Source organism: Dendrobates tinctorius, unplaced genomic scaffold (assembly GCF_039654945.1).
Source record: "Dendrobates tinctorius isolate UK_male_01 unplaced genomic scaffold, ASM3965494v1 ptg000159l, whole genome shotgun sequence".
Lineage (NCBI taxonomy): Eukaryota > Metazoa > Chordata > Amphibia > Anura > Dendrobatidae > Dendrobates > Dendrobates tinctorius.
Window position 1 is genome coordinate 11,878,782 of NW_027361826.1, and position 20,772 is coordinate 11,899,553.

General features: G+C 48.7%; 1 protein-coding gene across 5 annotated transcripts in view; it reads left to right on the plus strand.

Annotated features, from left to right (window-relative positions):
• The first annotated feature begins 355 nt into the window (after positions 1-355).
• The window catches only part of LOC141052316 (man(5)GlcNAc(2)-PP-dolichol translocation protein RFT1-like), an 85,291-nt gene continuing 64,874 nt past the window's right edge, over positions 356-20,772 (plus strand). For 2 of the 5 annotated variants that reach the window (XR_012220778.1, XM_073549528.1), the window contains exons 1-8: positions 357-576; positions 981-1,066; positions 2,116-2,232; positions 2,712-2,901; positions 3,725-3,826; positions 10,294-10,428; positions 13,209-13,287; positions 13,533-13,583. Coding sequence is in view for 3 of the 5 variants with exons in the window: in XM_073549528.1 (XP_073405629.1) it covers positions 511-576; positions 981-1,066; positions 2,116-2,232; positions 2,712-2,901; positions 3,725-3,826; positions 10,294-10,428; positions 13,209-13,287; positions 13,533-13,583 (826 nt within the window). In the remaining 2 variants the exon portion in view is untranslated. Of the gene's footprint in view, positions 577-980; positions 1,067-2,115; positions 2,233-2,711; positions 2,902-3,724; positions 3,827-10,293; positions 10,429-13,208; positions 13,288-13,532; positions 13,584-20,772 lie in introns of all 5 variants that reach the window. The other 3 variants (XM_073549530.1, XM_073549529.1, XR_012220779.1) reach the window with 3 other exon arrangements.

The following is a 20,772-nucleotide window of genomic DNA, read 5'->3' on the forward strand; positions in this document are numbered from 1 at the left end:
CTTCCGTTTTTGTGTCCGCCAAACGGATCCGTTTCCGTTTTTTTGACGGAAACTGATGCAAACGGATCCGTTTTTTTGACGGATCCGCGGTAACCGTAATTGAAGTCTATGGGACAAAAAAAAACGGATCCTGCAAAAAATGGCGGATCCGTTTTTTTACGGAAAACAACGGATTTTGACGGATTTGAAAAAACGGAAGTGTGAAACAGGCCTTACACACACACACACACACGGCTCCGCTGTACCCACGCACGGCCCCGCTGTACCCACGCACGGCCCCACTTCGTCTCACACACAACTGCGTACTGCACCACGTTACAACCACTTTCCCCAGAGATCACACACAGACACCTTCTCCTTCCGAGCTTGGCTCCTCCCTCACATGTGACTGATCACATGACCGTGACGTCACCAAAGGCCCCTCCCCGCTGTCAGTGATGATGTTGTCGGCAGTGTGCTAGGAGAGACTCGCCGTCGCTGGATTGATGACACCGGCGGGTGACCGGCAGCATGGCGGCTCAGCACGACGTCCTCCGGGACACCACCAGGCTGGCTTCCTCCACTGTGGTCCTGCAGGTACAGCCCTTGTCCTGCTCTCCGCTCCCCTGCAGGAACCTGCCCTACAGTTGTTCTGCTGTGGGTCTCCAGCTGCCGTGGAACTACAACTCCCAGCATGCCCTGACAGCAGTGGCCGTGTAGGCCTGAAATCCCCATGAGCTCTTGTTCATTAGTGTCACATGTGAAGAGAAGACTATACAGCCGTTCTTCTGACATTGTGGGTTTTCATAGTAATCCCCTCAGCCTCATCAGGTCTGTGTGTCAGCTCTGCATTAGGGGCTTTTCCGTCTTGTTTCTGGAGTATTGTCAGGATGTCAGACGCTGATGATGCAGGAACGCTCCAGCTCTGGGATTGGTAGCAGCGCCCCTTTGTATGCTCCAGCAGCGCAGGCTCCGCACCTGACACCCTCTTGTCTGTACAGGTCGTCTTCCGGCTCCTGACCTTTGCCCTGAACGCCTTCACCCTGCGGTACGTCTCCAGGGAGGTCATCGGTGTCGTGAATGTCCGGTAAGTGACCTTCCAGTCATCGCTGTGGCCCAGTGGTGCAGACACCTTTACTGTCACTGTGACGGCAGGAAACTTGTGATGTGGGGTCCGAGTGCCAGTCCCCTCCCCCACAGTCAGAGTAGCGCAGAAATGGTGCAACGTTTGCTGGTTTCATGCCGGCTGGAATCAGTTCTTCCATAATGGGGGGAGCGACATGATGAATCTTGGCCACGCCCACTTGTCCTATTCATGAAAAATGCTGGCATTTTGCACTTCAGAAATGTTACTCCAGCCCCTCATTGGAGTAGTATTTCTGGTGAGGTGTATGACACTCAGTAATGTGCTGACTTCATTAAGTGTGTGTGACTCTTAAAGGGGTTGTCCGGCCTTAAATCAGCCCTCAGTTACTGTATGTCTGCAGACTTGTGAGTCCTCATATCACATACTTGCGGTCACATGACCACTGCTCGCTGCGTCCACACCGGAGAATCCTGACAGTGCGCAATGTGAGTACTCACAAGTCTGCAGTCACGTAGAGGAGCTGTAGCTTTGATCTGAGCAACCCCTTTAATAAATGAGGCACATTTTACTCCAGCCCTTCAGTAAGACTGGTGAGCGCTACCCCAATCTTAATGAATCGTCCCCATTGGCTTTGTATTGGTCCCCTCTTCAGTCTCGGAGGGGAGTAGCTCTCTATGATATGCCTGAAGTTTTCGGAAAGTACAGGTATTCATTAAATAGATTTTGTGGTATTTGTGTGATCACCCTCCCCAGGTCCAATCATTAATCTCCCAGTGGCTGTTATTACCTGGATTGCGGTACAAACTAATCAGCGCTGCTGAGCTCACTGATTGGCTGCAGCACTGTTGATGCACTGTAGATAACCACTGCTACCGGGAGCGATTCAGTGTTGGACCTGGGGATGGTGAGTATAGGACTGTAAAAAAATGCCCTTTTTAATAGTTATTTGTGTGTGGCTAGAGTGAGCTACTTTGTGCTAGGATTCCTGTGCCCGTATGTAACCTGTCTCCTACAGACATTGCGCTCATTCCTCTTCTTTCTCGCCTCAGTCTCACCCTCCTCTACACCACCGTCGTGTTTCTCGCCCGTGAAGCTTTCCGTAAAGCCTGTCTGGGCCATTCTACACAGCAGAGCTGGAGACACACCGTCCACCTCACCTGGTTGGCGTAAGTATTGCCGACGGCGCGGATCAGGACTCTGCTGCAGTCTTGTGGTGCTAAAGACTTGATGAAAAATCTGTTTACATTAGAGAATTGCTAGAGTAACAATTCCAGTATATACTGTGGCAGCGGGACGTGGTTTCTGAATGCAGTCTGTCATCGCACTGCAATATCTAGGCTTGTTATAGGGAAGAGTCAAACGGGGATCGCAGCGCAGTGCTCGGACTGGCCGGCGGCTCTAGCTGATACACATGATGAGGGGTTTCCACTTTTTTAAAATACTTGTTCCCTCTGGCTACAGTTTGTTTTTTTACGAACAAGCTCCGTCCCCAGGTCCAACGCTGAGGCTCTGCTATTGTCTGCAGCACTGACGTGATATCGACGGCGCTGCCGCCAATCGGTGAGCTCCGCCCGAGTTGACGCCACTAGTGTAACAATTGAGCTTTTGCTAAAGGTAAGAATGTATTGTTCTCTTGTATTTGCAGAGTCCCGCTAGGCATCTGCTGGTCTGTAATACTAGGGGGGATATGGCTGAGTATGTTGGAGGTCCCTGATCCAGCGATTATCCCACATTATGGCACCGGGGTTCTGGCGTTTGGATTTTCTGCAGTAATCGAACTAATGTCAGAACCGTTCTGGGTCCTTGCACAAGCTCATCTCTTTGTCAGGCTGAAGGTAAGAAAGTGAAGGTGATTCTTACTTGGCATTTACACTAGAAAGTCTTTTTCATCCATGTCTGTGTCTTGTGTTGCTCTGTAGGGATTGTCCGGCCTTAGAGTAACTGCAGACTTGTAACCTATGTGACTGCAGACTTGTGAATCCTCACATTGCGCTTACTGCCCACTGTGAGGAGTCTCCAGTGCCGGGCACATGACCGTAAGTATGTGATTTGCATACGTGCGGTCACATGCAGACTAGACGTGCTTGGCCTTGCTCCATTTAAGCGTATGAGCCAGATCAGACACGTCTAGTTGGAATGTGGCGGGTAGTATGTAAATCACGTACTTGCTGCTATGTGCCCACCGCTCCTACAGTAGGTTCATTGTGGCGTTGGAGCCTCCGTCATTTTCACAAGAAAACAAGGATAGCAACAAGACGAACGCCATAACGGATGGGATAAGAAAGCGGAACTCTGAACACTAGTGTGAATCATGTCTAAGACCAACGTCAGCCGAACTCTTGAGCCAGCAGCGATCGTCAGCACCACCACATAGCCATGTATGATCCACCGAGCGTGCACGGGGCGCAGCAGACACACGTCAGTCTGTTATAGCGGTAATTTATGCAGATACTAAGTGAGCAATGCTGGCTCTACATGTGATTAGCCTGCAGGTAACGTTGGATATCTCGCATCATATTACCGACTTAGCTGCCATCACACCATTTCCATTGCCTTCTCCTTTATTCTCGCCCATTGTTGTATTTCTTTGGTACATCTGATCCCTGGTTGTTGTTCGCGTCCCGTTCTGTATCTTCATCTCCACCACTTGTCTCTTAGGTGATTGCAGAGAGTCTGGCGATAATTGTCCGCTGTTCGGTCACCGTCACTTTGGTGCTTCTCTGGCCTCAGTGGGGGCTCCTCATCTTTGCGCTGGCTCAGGTAAGAGGTCCGCTTTTATCTACCATATTTGTAATATATATATATATATATATATATATATATATACACTAGATGGAGGCCCAATGCTATCACATCGGGAGGGCGGTAATGTCACGATGGGGGCAGGCTTTGCAGCGTTGAGAATCTCCCCCCCCATGTTCTCACCCACCTATCCACTCTGTATTTCCCCGTGTGCTGACTTCTCCCATCTGTTCTGTCTTCTTTGACCTGTCTGCCCCATGTGATATCCCCTTTGTCTGCTGTCTCACTCCTTCCTGTTCTGTGTTCTCCCCTCATGTGCTGTCCCGTTTGAGCTGTCTCGCCCCTGTGCTCTGTCTCTCTCACCCCTGTGTCTGGCCGTGTACACAACATACCACAGCTCCTGGGCAGGGGAGGAAGCAAAAGGCAATACTGACATTACAGCAGGAGATCACAGAGGATACATTTTGTGAGGTAAAATATTATTTAAAAACGTTCAGTGAAATATTTTACCTCACAAAATGGATCTTCTGTGATCTCCTGCTGTAATGTCAGAGAGATTTGTACCATTCGCCAGAAATGATTTCAGCGGCTGAGATTCCTCCGGGCATGCGCAGTACAAAAATGCGGATCCTTCAGCCAAAAAAACATTACAAGCTCCGTCCGGGCTTGTGGGCGTACGCAAAAAAATTGGCAGATTCGCAAAAAAACGGATCCGACAGATGGCCATCCGTCAAGATCCGCCAGTAATGCAAGTCAATGGGGAAAAAAACGGATTCGCCAAACAAAATGGCGGATCCATTTTTTTTAGGAAAACGGCGTATCTTGACTGATGGAAAAAAACTGAAGTGTGAAACAGGCCTTAGGGGATTCCTGAACTTTGTTTCCATGCAGTTTGACTGTCTCCCTTGTCTCTGATGCTCCTTGTAAAACCATGCTTTATGGATGTGATGTGTGATTAGTGGGGTCTTGGCTGCATTTCCTGTAGACTATAATATGCGGACACTTCTTTATTTGGAGTGTGGCAATGGGATCCCAGTCAGCAGCCAAAAAGATCAAATATTTATGACCATTTATGACATTTAAAGGGAACCTGTCACCTCGTTTTGCCGCTATAAGTTGCGGCCACTGCCTTTCAGGGCTTTTCTACAGCATTCTATAATGCTGTAGATAAGCTCCCGGTCCAACCTGAAAGATAAGAAAAATAAGTGTTATTATACTCATCCGGAGGCTGTCCGGTCCGATGGGCGTCACAGGTCATCTTCATGCAATGTCGTCATCCTGCTTGCTTCGGGCCTCGCTCCTGCCAGGTGTACTGATCTGCCCTGTTGAGGGCAGAGCCAAGTACTGCAGTGCGCAGACGCCGGGAAAGGTCAGAGAGGTCCAGCGCCTGCGCACTGCAGGGATTTCCTCTGCCCTCAACAGGGCAGATCAGTACGGATGCGCAGTAGCGCGGCACACAGCAAGAAGGAGGACGACATCGCATGAAGATGGGAGGCGCCGGACCTGCGACACCCATCGGTCCGGGTGAGTATAATAAAACTTGTTTTTCTTAACCCTCGGTCTGACCTGAAAGATATCTACAGCATTATAGAATGCTGTAGATAAGCCCCGAAAGGCAGTGGCCGCATCTTATAGCGGTAAAATGAGGTGATGGGTTCCCTTTGAAGACCACTTTCCCTCTCTGTTTTATAGAAACCAGTGCAAACTAGTTTTTCGTTTTGCAAAAGAGTGCTCTGGTAAGTGCCATCGTAGAGTGGAGGCTACCCTATAAGTCAGTACCCTTTAACATGACCAGGGATAATAATAATCTTTATTTATATAGCGCCAACATATTCGCAGCGCTTTACAATTTAACAGTTCCAAACACAAGTCATAAGTAACAAAGTTAGCAATACATTAATGAAAGCAAAGTAAGACGACCCTGCTCGTGAGAGCTTACAATCTACAATGAGGTGGGGGAGATACAGAGTACAGGTGTGTATTTACAATGATGTATTTACAATGAATGTCCAGCCATTTTGAGGGAGTGAGGGATGGATGGAGATAGTGAATGGGCTACACACGCACACTTACACATAGAATGACTTTGATTAGTGAACGTGATGGGCTGCTCTGAACAAATGTGTTTTGAGGGAACGCTTGAAACTATGCAAATTGTGGATAGTCCTAATTTCTTGGGGTAGAGCATTCCAGAGGATTGGCGCAGCGCGGGAGAAGTCTTGGAGTCGGGAGTGGGAGGTACGGATTAGTGCAGAGGTTAGTCGAAAGTCGTTTGCAGAGCGCAGCGGTCGGTTAGGCCGATAGACAGAAATGAGGGAGTAGATGTAGGGGGGTGCTGCACTGTGGAGAGCTTTGTGGGTGAGAACAAGTACTTTTGAATTGGATCCTATAATGAATGGGCAGCCAATGTAAGGACTGGCAAAGAGCGGACGTGTCCGAATACCGATTAGCCAGATGGACGATCCTGGCCACTCCATTAAGTATGGACTGGAGAGGTGATAGTCAAGTAGCGGGGAGGCCAATTAATAGAGCGTTGCAGTAATCCAGGCGGGAGTGGATCAATAGTACAGTGAGGGTTTTTGTTGTTTCCATGGTGAGAAAGTGGCGGATTCTAGAGATATTCTTTAGGTGTAAGCGGCAAGAGCGGGCAAGAGATTGTATATGGGATGTGAAGGAGAGATTGGTGTCAAAGATTACACCCAGACAGCGCGCCTGCTGCCGGGATGTTATTGTGGTGCCACCTACGGAGAGGGAAATGTCCGATATCATTTATGAAGGTTAGTAGACGGCGGGAGCAGAAGAAGTTCAGTTTTGGAGAGGTTGAGTTTCAGATAGAGAGCAGACATGATGTTGGAGACTGCGGACAGACAGTCACTGGCGTTCTTTAGTACTGCGGGGGTAAGGTCGGGGAATGACGTATATAGTTGTGTGTCATCAGCATAAAGATGGTACTGAAAGCCAAATCTGCTGATGGTCTGTCCTTTGGCCATGTAGAGAGAGAAGAGAAGGGGGCCAAGGACTGAGCCCTGAGGTATCCCGACAGCGAGAGGAAGAGGAGATGACGTGGAGCCAGAGAACAAAACACTGAAGGAGTGGTCAGAAAGATAGGAAGAGAACCAGTAGAGAGCGGTGTCCTTAATGCCTAGTGACTGGAGCCTAGAGAGTAGAAGATGGTGGTCAACAGTGTCGAAAGCTGCAGATAGGTCAAGCAGAATGAGCAGAGAGTGGTCACCGTTACGTTTTGCTGTCAGAAGGTCATTGGTCACTTTGATGAGTGCAGTTTCAGTTGAATGTAGGGGGCGGAAGCCGGACTGTGAAGGGTTTAGGAGGGAGTGAGTGGAGAGGTAATGGGTAAGGCGGGAGTAACCTAGGCGCTCCAAAAGTTTAGAGATGAAAGGGAGATTGGAGACTGGTCTGTAGTTGTTTGTGCAGGATGGGTCGAGAGCAGGTTTCTTTAGTAATGGAGTAACAATGGCGTGTTTGAAGGAGGATGGGAAAATGTCCGAGGAGAGAGAGAGATTAAAGATTGCAGTTAGGTGAGTTTTGACGACTGGAGAGAGAGACTGGAGGAGATGTGAGGGAATGGGGTCGGTAGTGCATGTGGTCGGATGAGAAGAGAGGAGTCTGGAGATTTCCTCTTCTGTGATGGGATCAAATGTAGAAAGTGAGCCAGGGGAGATGCAGGAAGGGATGGGAGTCACAGCACTTGGTGGTTGGGAGCAGATTTCCTGACGGATATTAACTATTTTTTCTGTAAAGTGGGAGGCCAGGTCGTCAGCACAAATGTCTGTGATAGGGACTTGTGCTTTTGGCCTGAGGAGGGAGTGAAAAGTGTCAAAAAGTTTCTTGGGGTTGTTGGCTAGTGAGGAGATCAGGGTGGTGAAGTAGGTCTGTTTGGCGAGGTGAAGGGCAGTGTTATAGGTTCTTAACATAAATTTGAAGTGGATGAAGTCTTCTGGTGTGTGGGTTTTTCTCCATAGGCGTTCAGCATTCCTAGAGCATCGCTGGAGAAGTTGAGTTTGCGATGTGAGCCAGGGCTGTTCTACTCTGTGCTTGGAGATTCTGAGGGTGAGGGGAGCTACTTGGTCTAGGGTGCTTCTAAGAGTGTCGTTGTAGTGATGAACAGGCAGATCAGGACAGGAAAAAGAGGAGATTGAGGACAGTGATGAGTATAGGGAGTCTGAAAGTGTCTGAGGGTTAATGGCTTGCAGATTTCTGACTGTGTGGTAGGTAGGAGTGAGCTGGGGTGGGCGAGAATTTGTGAGCGTGAAGGAGAGAATGTTGTGGTCAGAGAGTGGAAGCGGTGAGTTTTTTAGGTGGGAGATTGAACAGAGCCGGACAAAGACCAGATCAAGGGTGTTACCGTCCTTGTGTGTCTCAGAGGTTGAAAGCTGCGAGAGGCCTAGAGAGGTGCTTAGTGATAGAAGCTGGGATGCAGATGTGAAACTAGGGCTGCTAATCGGGATGTTGAAGTCTCTCAGGATAAGAGTTGGTAGTTCTGAGGACATGAAGTGCGGCAGCCAGGCTGAAAAGTTGTCAAGGAAGTGGGTGGCTGAGCCTGGGGGCTGGTATATGACCGCTACTCTGATGGAGAGGGGACGGAAGAGCCTGATGGTGTGGACCTCAAAAGAAGGGATGGAGAGTGAAAGAACTGGGGGGATGACCTGGAAAGTGGATAGTGGGGACAGGAGTATGCCGACTCTGCCACCATGTCTGTTTGTGGGTCTCGGGGAATGAGAGAATTGTAAGCCACCATAGGAAATGGCAACAGGAGAGACAGTGTCAGAATCCTGAATCTCGGTTTCAGTGAGGGCCAACAGGTTAAGAGAGTTGTTCAGAAAGTAGTTGTGCAGGAAAGGAAGCTTGTTACATGCAGACCGTGGATTCCAGAGGGCACAATTAAAAGATGGAGATGAGGGAGTGCAAGTAATATTAATAAGATTAATATCATTTTGATATGAGGTAGGGTAGGGGTAGAGGTTGGGGTGTTGTGGACCAGGGTTGGGGGAGATGTCACCTGAAATCAGTAGGAGTAGGAAGATAAGGAGCAAATAGTTGTTGGAATTGTAAGTAGTTTTTTTCTGCGATGTGTTTGGGCAAGATGGGCTGAGGTTTCTCAGGAAGGTGAGGAGTGCATGGGAGCTGTACATGGGAGAAGGAAGTATAAAGGGGCTGATGTGTATGAGTCGTGATGGAGGGGGGATGGGGTGGTGAATGTGGATGGCAAGGGAGCACAGGAGGATAGAAGTAAAGCACATGGATAAAGGGGAGAGCAAAGTGTGGGTTACCTGATTCCTGCCCTGATTAACGGCCATGGATACCTGCCCTTTTGCTTGATGCTTAGCTTCTGGGATGCTTTGCTTATGGGATGCTTGCGTGCTGCACCCCACACTGCGTGCATCCCCTTAGGAACTACTAAATATATAGGCCACACTACAGGGTCAGGAGAGAGGGACTGTGGGAGCTGGTTTGGAATAATTTGGCAGCTGGGGCTAGCACACCAGGGGGTGGTTAGATGATCAAAGGCAGGAGACCAGGTTGCATTTATTTGCTATAGCACCTTTCACCTGATAAGCTCTAGAGAGGCCACAGTCACGGATATAAAGCAGTGAGTATTAAATACAGTGCAACAAATGAATTATACCAAAGCTTTAGCAGGCACATTAAAATATGTCGCAAAAATTGTAAAGCAGCAAAAGACAGACAGCAAGCAGAAGTATGGACTTGTACCATTTGGATATATTGCAGCAGAAATGACAGCCAGCAGAGGTGGGGAGTTGAACCATTCAGGCTGCTTGCTATAACAGTGAATGGAGTGAATACATGCAGGGTGGATCAGTTCAGAAGTTGAATGATTTGATTACCAGTTGTACAGGGATGACTCTGCTGTACACTGATGATGGGAAAAGACCCCGAAACAGGCTGTCTGGAGATGAATTTTGGCTCGTTGTTTATCCCAGGTCATGTTACAAGATTCGGACATTGACTAATAGGATAAATACTTCTCCTGGGTTGTACTTGCAGGAGAAGCTCTTTCGCTCTGTTAGAGAACTTATTTGCATACTGATCTCCCATGGTGCATTGCTGGTAGCGTGCATTTACACTAGCTGATTATGGTGAACAAGTTTCCTCACAATCGTGGAGTGGCTGCCGATCACCTGACAAATGGGCAAAATGGTCGTTCATCTGGTGAAATGATTATTAAGCTGTTCTTAAAACCCATCTTTCTCAGCAGCACATCATCAGAACATGTGCTGCCGAGTACAAAGACAGTCTGTTCTCACAAAACAATCCTTTGGAAGCACAGTTGCTTGTATAAAGAGGCTATCAAACAGCAGATCGGTGTATATAAAGCTGATTGGCAATAGGCGTTCAGTGTTAACCCACCCAGTGGTCCCGTACTTGGCTGATCTCTTCCAGGGGAGCCATTACTGAGCCCACATTATAGAGTCCTGGCCTTGTAACTTGTGCTTTGTCTCTCCTAGGTCTTGTACACCAGCCTGCTCTCTCTGTGTTACATCGTCTACTTCGCAAAGTTTCTTGGTTCTCGGGAGGCAGAGAAGAAATCGTTTCCTCTTCACAGCATGATGGAATTTTTACCCCGACGCTCTGTATCTCAGGTAATATGGTGCTTGGCGCATCCTTTTAGTTGTCATTCCCATCATTATTCATTTTAATTTCTTTACATGACCAGATTCATTTACTCGGGGGGGGGGGGGGGGGCAGAGAAGGCTGTCTTGGTGGTTTTAGAATTTGGCCGTCCACCATGTTCACAAGTTCGGGTTTTGAGATGCAATTTTGAGACCAAAACTGGATTAAAAAATAGGACCATCTCGATTTTCATTTTACATCTCCTCTATTTATCATCCTCTCCTGGCTTTGGCTTCAGAAACTGCATCAAGAAAACCTGAATGTAGAAACTCCTCCATGGCAGCTGTCGTATGGACAGTCAGTCACGTGATTGCTGCTATCTTAGGTCTCCTTTGGACAGGCATATTTTTGGTCCAGGTGCACTAAGGACCACACAAGGACAGTACATGGACTGTTGGTAGCCTGTATGCTGGGAAATATCTCAACAAGCTGTATTCTGGTCATTTTATGTAATAACAGGCAGCTGCTGCATTCAACCTCCATGTTGATGAGTGCACGGAGCTGCACATGAAGCCAATCGTGGCCAAAATTGTTGGTGTAACTAGCTGTGACGACTTCTGGAGTGGACCCTCTGGGTCGTGGCACCAACCCACCTAGGGCGAGCTGACCTAGTGGGGACCACCCCCTATACAGGGAGTGTCAGGGGCAAGCCCAAGGGGGTGAGGTGCCACGACTGCTGGAACCAGGTGGCCGGCTCACAGGAGACACGAGTGAGTGTGTCTAGCAACAGGCAATGTGCAGAGTACAAGAGTATGCAAGGCGTGGACACAGGGACACGCAGGGTATAGGACAATACACGGCGAGTGTACGGGGGCACAGAGAGTACAGGACAGTACAAGGTGTGTACACGGGAGTGCGCTAGATACAGGATAGTGCAAGGTGGGTACACGAGAGCACGTATGGCGTTCACAGACAAGCACGCCCGGGGGAAGCAAAGCAGGGTGCGTGCGAGGGAGCACGCCAGACTACAGAGTTAGACAAAGCGTGCGCAGAGAGCACGCCGGAGTGCAAGGTTAGGCAGAGGGAGTTCTGAGAAGCACGAAAGGAACAAGGCAGGAGCTGAGTGTGTGCAAAGGAGTATGGAAGAGCACAGAGCAGAGTGTAGATAAAAAGCATGTGCTAGGAAGCACGGCAAGGCAGAGTAGAGTACAGGCACGGAGCACGAGGCAGCGTACAGGCACGGAGCACGAGGCAGCGTACAGGCACGGAGCACGAGGCAGCGTACAGGCACGGAGCACGAGGCAGCGTACAGGCACGGAGCACGAGGCAGCGTACAGGCACGGAGCACGAGGCAGCGTACAGGCACGGAGCACGAGGCAGCGTACAGGCACGGAGCACGAGGCAGCGTACAGGCACGGAGCACGAGGCAGCGTACAGGCACGGAGCACGAGGCAGCGTACAGGCACGGAGCACGAGGCAGCGTACAGGCACGGAGCACGAGGCAGCGTACAGGCACGGAGCACGAGGCAGAGTACAGGCACGGAGCACGAGGCAGAGTACAGGCACGGAGCACGAGGCAGAGTACCTGAATACAACGCACAGCCAGGTAAGGACCAAGCAGACCAAGCCCAGAAGCACAACAATAATCAGGCACCTCCCATAGGAAGAGGTAGCCTGATATAGGTCATGAGTGCTAGGACTTTCGGGTCGGGTCCACCAGTACCATAGAGAGGGCAAGGCTGCAGCTAGAACCGAGAAATGCGCACTAGCAACGTTGTGCAGGCATGGAACTGAGTATGAGAGGTGCGCGTGCGAACCCGACGGGACCCGCGGGGCGGCCGTATGCTGAAAGTGGTGACGTCGGGCGCAGGATTCCGGCCCCAGGTGAGAGCGGCGTGACACTAGCCCAAAAATTACAAGTACTGTCTGAACTTGGCCTTGGACCTCATTCACACATTGGTGTTTTAATCCAAATGCACCGATCAACAGAACAGGGAACTTGTATCCCCATTCCAAAATGGAGCAGTAGGTCAGATGCAACACTCTGCAGCTTCATTGGGAATTAATGGAGCTGCCATCAAGCTGCGCACTGCTGCCTCAGTGTAATGGGAATAAAAGTGCCCCTTTCTGCTTATCAGTGCCGATCCCAGTAGTCAGACCCCTGCTGATCAAGTTACCCCCTATCTTCCAAATAAGTGATAACTTGTCACCAGAATGCCCCTCTAACTTCTTGTCTGCTTTTTATTGCATAAATTGCAAGTTTGCATTGTGCCTTCACTAATATTACCCTCTCTCAGTAGCCCCCAATCATGTATATGGGGGCTACAGAAACGGCTTCTCACTTCCGTGCTTGGCCTGGTTTCACCTTCTGTGGCCAGCACTTGGATGTCGGTGTATAATCAGGAGGCCTTTAGGAAATGATGGAGGAAGAAAATTAGACACAAAAGCAATAAAGCACAATGTGTTTCTGATGCTCTTTTGTGCTCTTTTTCCCAGAACACAGGTTTTTTACCTTTTCAATTCCATTAAGAAAATGCCCCTGGAACGCATCACATTGTTTCAACATGGCTTTATAGCTCAATCTTACCTTTATGTGCCAATATTGTCAGAGGAGCCTGCAAGCGGCAACACGTTTTCACTGTGCTGTGTAGAATGGTGCATCATCAGCAGTGCCTTTTAATTATTATTGGAAGATAAGGGGTGTAATAACAATTCTCAGCTCTGCTGTACTGCAGGAAGCCTAGAAAAGGCAGAATAACATGGCCGCGTGCAGTAACCGGAGCTGATTTTCTGATTGTATCTCTAACAGGACTTTTTGGATTGGAAGCAGGCCTGGCTAGCCTGGAGCTTCTTCAAGCAGTCGTTTCTGAAACAGATTCTTACAGAAGGTTAGTTTGTAGCCATCGCATCAGCAAATTATGGGTTGACGAGAGTTTTTTTTTCCTGTTTATCATTCTGTGTGGTTTTATTAGGAGGAAAAGCAAAAATGACGCTGTTAGCCATTCTCTAACCTTGTATGGACTTCTTCACGTTTCCGGTATCTAAGAACTTTAAGAAAAGGGAAACAATCCTAAGGTTTAACCTATAGCTGTTAGATTTTAGTATAATATATGATATTTGTTTTGTTTTTTAGGTGAGCGCTATGTGATGACTTTTCTCAGTGTCCTGTCATTTGGAGATCAGGGTACGTTGCAAACTTTCTTACACCACTGTTTTCTGTGTATTACACTGTGACGGTGTGTGTGACAGAGCATGAAGGGACACCAGGCCGAAGATCAATCCAACGGGATTTATTGAGACGGAGCACAGAACATAAAATATCAGTAGCGTCTCTTAGAGTCCACTATGAGTCCACACCAAGAGGGAAACAGTTCCGGGGGCTCCACCCGGTAATCCGACGCCAGGGAAAAGACAAAATAATCCTGGGATGAGTTCAATGGATCCAACAGATGAGGGACATCACATCATTTCACGTGGCAGCTTTTAACTCTCCCCACGCGGGCACTAGGATCTCTCCTCAGCATAAGGTCCTAGCCCCTGGCTTGTCAATACCCAACTCCACTCAGCCAACACATGAGGCTATTGTCCTGGGATCAGCCCATCGATGGGGGAAGTCTCCCACCTACTTTTGACTATGTGGCTAACTTAAGAAGTTTCCAGAAGCTACAGCTTGTATTGGATAAGTCCTATGCTGAGGAGAATAAAGACAGACTCCCCCACTGGTTGATGACTCAGGCCTGATTACATTGCAGTCCAGGGACTCAGGTCGGGGGAGGGACACGCTGTTACATACACATCTTTTTCAAATGGAGATATAAATAAATATATTGTAGTGGGAAATAATAGCTTTGCCAGTCTTTCTGAGACGCATTTAGGCAATCGTGGTCAGCCTGTATAAAGAGGCTATTAAACGATCACCGTTGACTATCTAAGAGGTTGTCCACTACTTTTTACATTGATGACCTATCTATCCTTAGGATAGATTATCAATGTCTGATCGGCTGCCACCCCCATCGATCATCTGTTGTTAGTGTCCGCCGGCCGGAAGTACTCACGGAGCTGGCCGTCTCTTGATAGTGGCTGCCACAGGGTATTACAAATTTGCCTTCTATTGATTTGAATAGGAGGCAGATGTGCAGTACCAAGCCCTGAACGCTACCAAAAGATGGAGCAGCTCAGAAAGTGAGTACTTGCGGCCACATCCGGCACCGATAACAGCTGATCAGCGGTGGCGTCAGGTGTAGGACCCCGGCCAATCAGACATGGATGACCTATCCTACGGATAAGTATCAATGTAAAAGAAGTGGACAATCTCTTTAAAAGATAGAAACTGCATCATGTACCCATCGCTCAGGTCCTACACTAGAAGTAGCAGTCTTTCTGATAATCATGTAAATTATTTGAAGTTAGCAGATGGCAGCAGCTTTACTAAATACACCAGAATTCTGGCTGAATTTCTGCCGAAAGTGTTGATACCCTTGAAATTGTTCCTGAAAATGAAGTATTTACCCTAGGAATTATTACAATTACACGAGTTTTATTATATATGTTTATTTACTTTGTGTGTATTGGAACAACACAAAAAAAACAGAGGAAAGAAAGACAAATTGGACAGTTTCACACACAACCCCAAAAATGGTGCGGACAAAATTGTTGGCACCTTTCCAAAATTGTGGCTTTTATTTCATGCATGTGATGCTCGTTCAAACTCACCTGTGGCAAGTAACGGGTGTGGGCAATAGTAAAATCACACCTGAAACCAGATAAAAAGGGGAGAAGTTAACTCAGTCTTTGCATTGTGTGTCTGTTTGTGCCATACTAAGCATGGAGAGCAGAAAGAGGAGAGGGGAACCGTCTGAGGACTTGGGAATCAAAATTGCTGAACAATATTAACAATCTTAAACTTACAAGTCCATCTCCATAAATCTTGATGTTCCTTTGTCCACGGTGTACGACATAATTAGAATTGAGCGAATTGGTTTGGATTCGGTTACCGAATCTGAATTTGCCATATTCATGCCATATGGGTACCCTATTTGTGCCGAATGTATGTCTTATGATCGGTTCCGAACATATTCGGTAATTTCTACTCCCATTGACTCTAATGACGTTCGGCTGTGTTTGACAAATATTGCAAAACCAATATTCCCTGCCTATCGTATTCGGAGCCGAATTTGAACAAATTTGCTCAATTCTAAACATAATCAAGAAGTTTACAACCCATGGCACCGTAGCTAATCTCCCTGGACATGGACAGCAGGGAAACACCAAGGTTACTTACCGGTGGCCGGTTTTTCCTGAGCCCATGACGGCACACATGAGAGAGGGGATCCGCCCAGTCAGGACAGGAACCTTACTGAAGATAAAAGGGGCGGTACCTCTCCCTCGCTTCAGTTGGTTTACAGAGCATGAGAGGCCCCCCGGGTTAGTACACATGGTAAAACTATCACCACATTATATCTAACTAAAAAAACACCCAAACTATAGTGCACGCCAAAAGGAGTGAAAAGGGGGTGAATATACAGGTGCCGTCATGGGCTCCGGAAAAACCGGCTACCGGTAAGTAACCTTGGTGTTTTCCCGTCTCCCATGACCGCACACATGAGAGACTTTTGTAGAATAAGACACCTTAGGGAGGGACCACCGCTTGCAGCACCCTTCTACCAAAGGTTAGGTCAGCAGAGGAAGATAGATCAAGTCGGTAGTGCTTAAAAAAAGGTTGAAGGTGAGGACCAGGTAGCGGCTTTACAAATCTGCTCAATCGATACCTCAGCCTTCTCTGCCCAGGAGGTAGCCACGGCTCTGGTGGAGTGAGCCTTGATGCCTTCTGGAACCGGAGCGCCACTTGCGGAGTAGGATAACATAATGGCCTCCCTGATCCATCTGGCAATGGTACTCTTAGCTACCCCGTGCCCTTTTCTACTACTCTGAAAGGCTACAAAAAGGGACTGATCTTTCCTCCACTGACTAGTCATTGAGATATATTGTACTATGGCTCTTCTTACATCTAATGTATGGAATTTTTGCTCCCCCGGGTTTCTAGGATTGTTGCAGAAAGATGGCAAGGAGATCTCCTGAGTCCTATGAAACTTTTGGACTACCTTGGGGAGATAGGCCGGGTCCGGTCTTAGAACCACCCGGTCATCCAAGATCTGCGTATACGGAGGACATATAGATAGAGCTTGTAGATCGCTCACTCTTCGGGCTGATGTTAAGGCCTACCAGTAAGACAGTTTTAAGTGTAAGTAGCTTTGGTGACAGCTCTAGTAGTGGTTCAAAGGGATCTTTGGTTAAGGCCTCTAAGACTAGGTTGAGGTCCCAGGGTGGTATCTTTGGAATAATGACCGGCCTTGACCTGCCACAGGATTTTATGAATCGGGACACCCACCTATTGGCTGCTAAGTTGCAGTTATATAGGGCCCCCAAAGCTGAGACTAGGACTTTGAGTGTGTTAGTGGCTAACCCCAGTTGCAGCCCCGACTGTAAGAATTCTAGGATAGGTCCCACTGGCGCTACATCCCCTAAAGGTTCCCCCAGGAAGTCTGGGAACTTTTTCCACTTTCTACCGTAGATTTGGGATGTTATAGGTTTCCTACTTTTCAACAGGGTGGAGACTAACCCTGGAGAGAATCCCTAGAATCCCTGGCGACTTAGTAGCACCCTCTCAAATTCCAGGCTGCTAGATGGAAGCCCTTCACCTGAGAGTGGACCACTGGTCCCTGGGAAAGCGGGTCTGGAATCCCCGGTAATATCCATGGATCTGTCACCGACATGAGTCTCAGAAGGGAGAACCAAGGCCTCCTCGGCCAAAACGGAGCTATAAGAATTATTCTCGCTCGATCCTCCCTGATTTTCCTGACCACTACTGGGATCATTGTTATCGGGGAAAATGCATAGGCCAGGATGAACTTCCAGGGTATTTGTAGGGCATCTACTGCGAAGGGGTTTCCCCTTGGATTTAGTGAGCAGAACTTCCTGACCTTCCGGTTGTGTGTGGTAGCGAACAGGTCTATTTCTGGTTTGCCCCAGGCCTGAACTATTTGTTGGAAGACTTGGGGGTTTAGGGACCATTCCCCTTGTCTTAGGTGCCTGCGACTCAGGAAGTCTGCCTGTGTATTTTCTACCCCCTTTATATGCAGTGCTGTGATGGAAAACAGATGTTGTTCTGCTAGCTGGAAGAGTAGATCCAATATTTGCATGAGGCCCCGAGATCTCGTTCCCCCCTGGTGATTGATGTAGGCTACTACTGTCTGATTGTCCATCATGACCCGGGTATGGCGGCCCCGAAGTAAGGATCGTTTTCTAGTGAGGACCAGGTCCCCTGTATTGAGTGGGATCTCAGGTGTGCTCCCCATCCTGTGGCACTCGCGTCTGTTGTAATGATGTCCTCGACTAGTTTTTGCCACGGGACACCGGCTGTTAGATTCTTTTCTACAGTCCACCAGAGCAGGGAATCTCTTACAGCCACTGAGAGACATAGTTTGCCTTCTAAATGCCCTTTTAATTGTTTCTGTGCTGACTGAACTTCCCACTGTAGTTGTCTTAAGTGGTACAGCGCCCATGCTACTGCGGGTATGCATGATGTCAACGAGCCTAAAAGGGACATTGCGTTCCTCAGTGTCATATTTGGTTTTTGTATTGCTGTGCGAGCTAGGCCCCTTATCTTGGTCACTTTGTTCTCTGGCAGGAGGCAGCGTTGTCGCTCGGAGTCCAATATCAACCCTAGGAAGGATTGCTCTTTTACTGGGGTTAACCTTGACTTGGGGATGTTTACTATCCATCCTAGTCGTACTAGAGTTGCTATTACTACTTTCACTTGATATGCACAGTGGGACTCCGATCTCCCTATTACAAGAAAGTAATCTAGGTATGGGACGATCACTATGTCCCTGGAACGAAGAAAAGACATTACTTCCGCCATCACTTTGGTGAATACTCTGGGGGCTGTAGACAGGCCAAACGGAAGGGCTGCATATTGGTAGTGTTTCACCTGCCCCTGGACATAGAGCGCTACTCTTAAATATTTTTGATACTCCCGATGAATTGGGATGTGATAGTAGGCATCTTTTAAGTCTAATCACTGCCATGAGGCAATGCTGGAACAGGATCTTTGTGGCCGTGTTGATTGACTGACTCCATTTTGAAGGAGGAATTGTCTACCCACTGATTGAGTCTCCTCAGGTTGACAATGGTTCTCCAAGAGCCATCTGGTTTTTGTATTAAGAAGAGGGGGGTGTAGAACCCCCTTCCTTCTTCTTGCACTGGGACTTCCTGTAGGACTTGTTTTTCCACTAGTCCCAAGACTTCCGTCTCCAGTGCCAGCTGTTGCTCTTGGGCTTTCCTTCGGGGTGTCATTATGAAGGTACGCCTGGGCGGACGGATGAATTTTATTTTTAACCCGTCCTTTATTATGTTTAGGACCCATGTACTGGGGGAGATATTCGCCCAGGCGGAAAGGAAGAGAGAAAGCCTTCCCCCTACCTCCGGCCTGATATCATTGGGGAGATTTTTTGGAGGAAGTGGAGGGCCCTTTAAACATATAGCCCGATCCTCTTCTTTCTTTAAAGTCCCAGTTTTTTCTATCTCCCGGGGGACGACCCCCTGTTAAATCTCCTTCTCCGAAAGGGCTGCTTTTTAGGTTCTCCTGGAAATCGGGGAAAGCTTTTCTTCCTATCCCCTGAATGTTCCAAAATCTCTTCTAGTTTTTTTCTGAAGAGGAATTGGCCATCACATGGAATGGAACATAACCTATGTTTTGATGGTAAATCTCCGGGACACCCTTTAAGCCACTGGGCTTGTCTTGCCGCATTTGACAGGCTTGCTGCTCTAGCTGTCAATCTTGCGGAGTCTGCTGAGGAATCCGCTAGGAAAGCCGCTGCTCCGTGTACCAGTGTCAGATTAGACAGAATTTCGTCCCTAGGAACTCTATCCCTGATCTGGTCTTCTATTTGTTGTAGCCAGACCATGAGGGCACGAGCGGTACAGGTACTTTAATCCACCTGCTGAAGCTTCCCAGATATGCTTTAGGAAACCATCTGCTTTTTTATCAAGCGGGTCTTTCAACATGCCAGAGTCCTCTAATGGTAGAGATACCTTTTTTGAGGATTTGGCTACAGCCCCATCAATTTTTGGGACTTTTTCCCAGGTCTCTGAATCCTTTTGTTCAAAAGGGTACCTCCTTTTTGATGTAGAAGGCAAGCTCCCTGACCACTCTGTTTTTTTCCATTCCCTGTCAATTAGGGCCTTTATTTTCTCATTTACAGGGAAGGTGCGTTTTTTCCTTTCCTCCAGTCCTCCAAACATCATATCCTCTAACGATTTAGGAGTCTTTTCCTCCTTCAGGCCCATCATAGCCCTAATAGCTTTGACCAGCTTTTCCACATCTTCTGTTGGGAAACATGGACGGCCGCCTATATCGCTGTCCGAGGAGGATTCTGAGGACTGAGTAGAGGAAGAGGAGGTGGACGGGGACAAGGATCTTTCCCGCCCCTTCTGCCCTGGCGAGGCCTCTGAATCAGAATCCCGTCTATGACCTTTTTTATCCTTCTTTTTAAGGGCTGCTTTTAGGGAACCTTTCACCTCATGTTGTATTAGCGCCTTAAGGGTAGTTACCAAATCAGGGGTTTCCTCCTGTATAGTTTTATTTATACAGTCAGCGCAGAGGTCTTTCTGCCACTGATCTGCCAGCGGGTGTTTGCATAGGGCGCATTCTCTATTTTTGGTTTTGCTGCTGGCCTTCCTCGACCCCTAGTGATCAAACAGAGAAAAATGGAACCCCGTTACCATAAGGGTGACAATCACATAGATCACTCACCACCGCTGACAATCTGGGGTACCGATCTCGGAGGCTCCTCAGATGCACTCGTGACGTTTCTTCTGGACGTCTCAGAGTCATGCCGGTCGCTTTTACGACTGCCGCTCCCACCACTCGAGCGGCTGCTCCTGGTATGCTGGCGTCTCGGCCTGGCATCTGGCTGTTGCTGACGCTGTTGTCGCTGCTGCTTACGCTGCTGCTGCTGCTCGTCTTGCCCCATTTCCATCATGAAGCTTTGGCATGAGTGCGTCTTCTGTGGTCATCTCCATCCACTGCACTCTCCGCCTCCTCCGGTTACCCCCACAGCCCCCCCCCGCCGCCGGGCTCTCTGGCCGGCCGGCGTTTTTTCCTATAGGTGCCGCCATCTTGGATCCTGGCGCCGCCTCCCGACGTCATGCGGGCACGCCCCTTCCCAGCATGCCCTGCGTGTGACTTTAGAGGGGCGCGACCCGGAAGCGGCCGCTCCCTGACGCGACGCTGTGCTTCCTGGATGCGGCAGAGGGGGAGAGGGCGGCGCGGCAGCCACGGCAGAGCCCCAGGACCCCAGGCCGTGCTGACT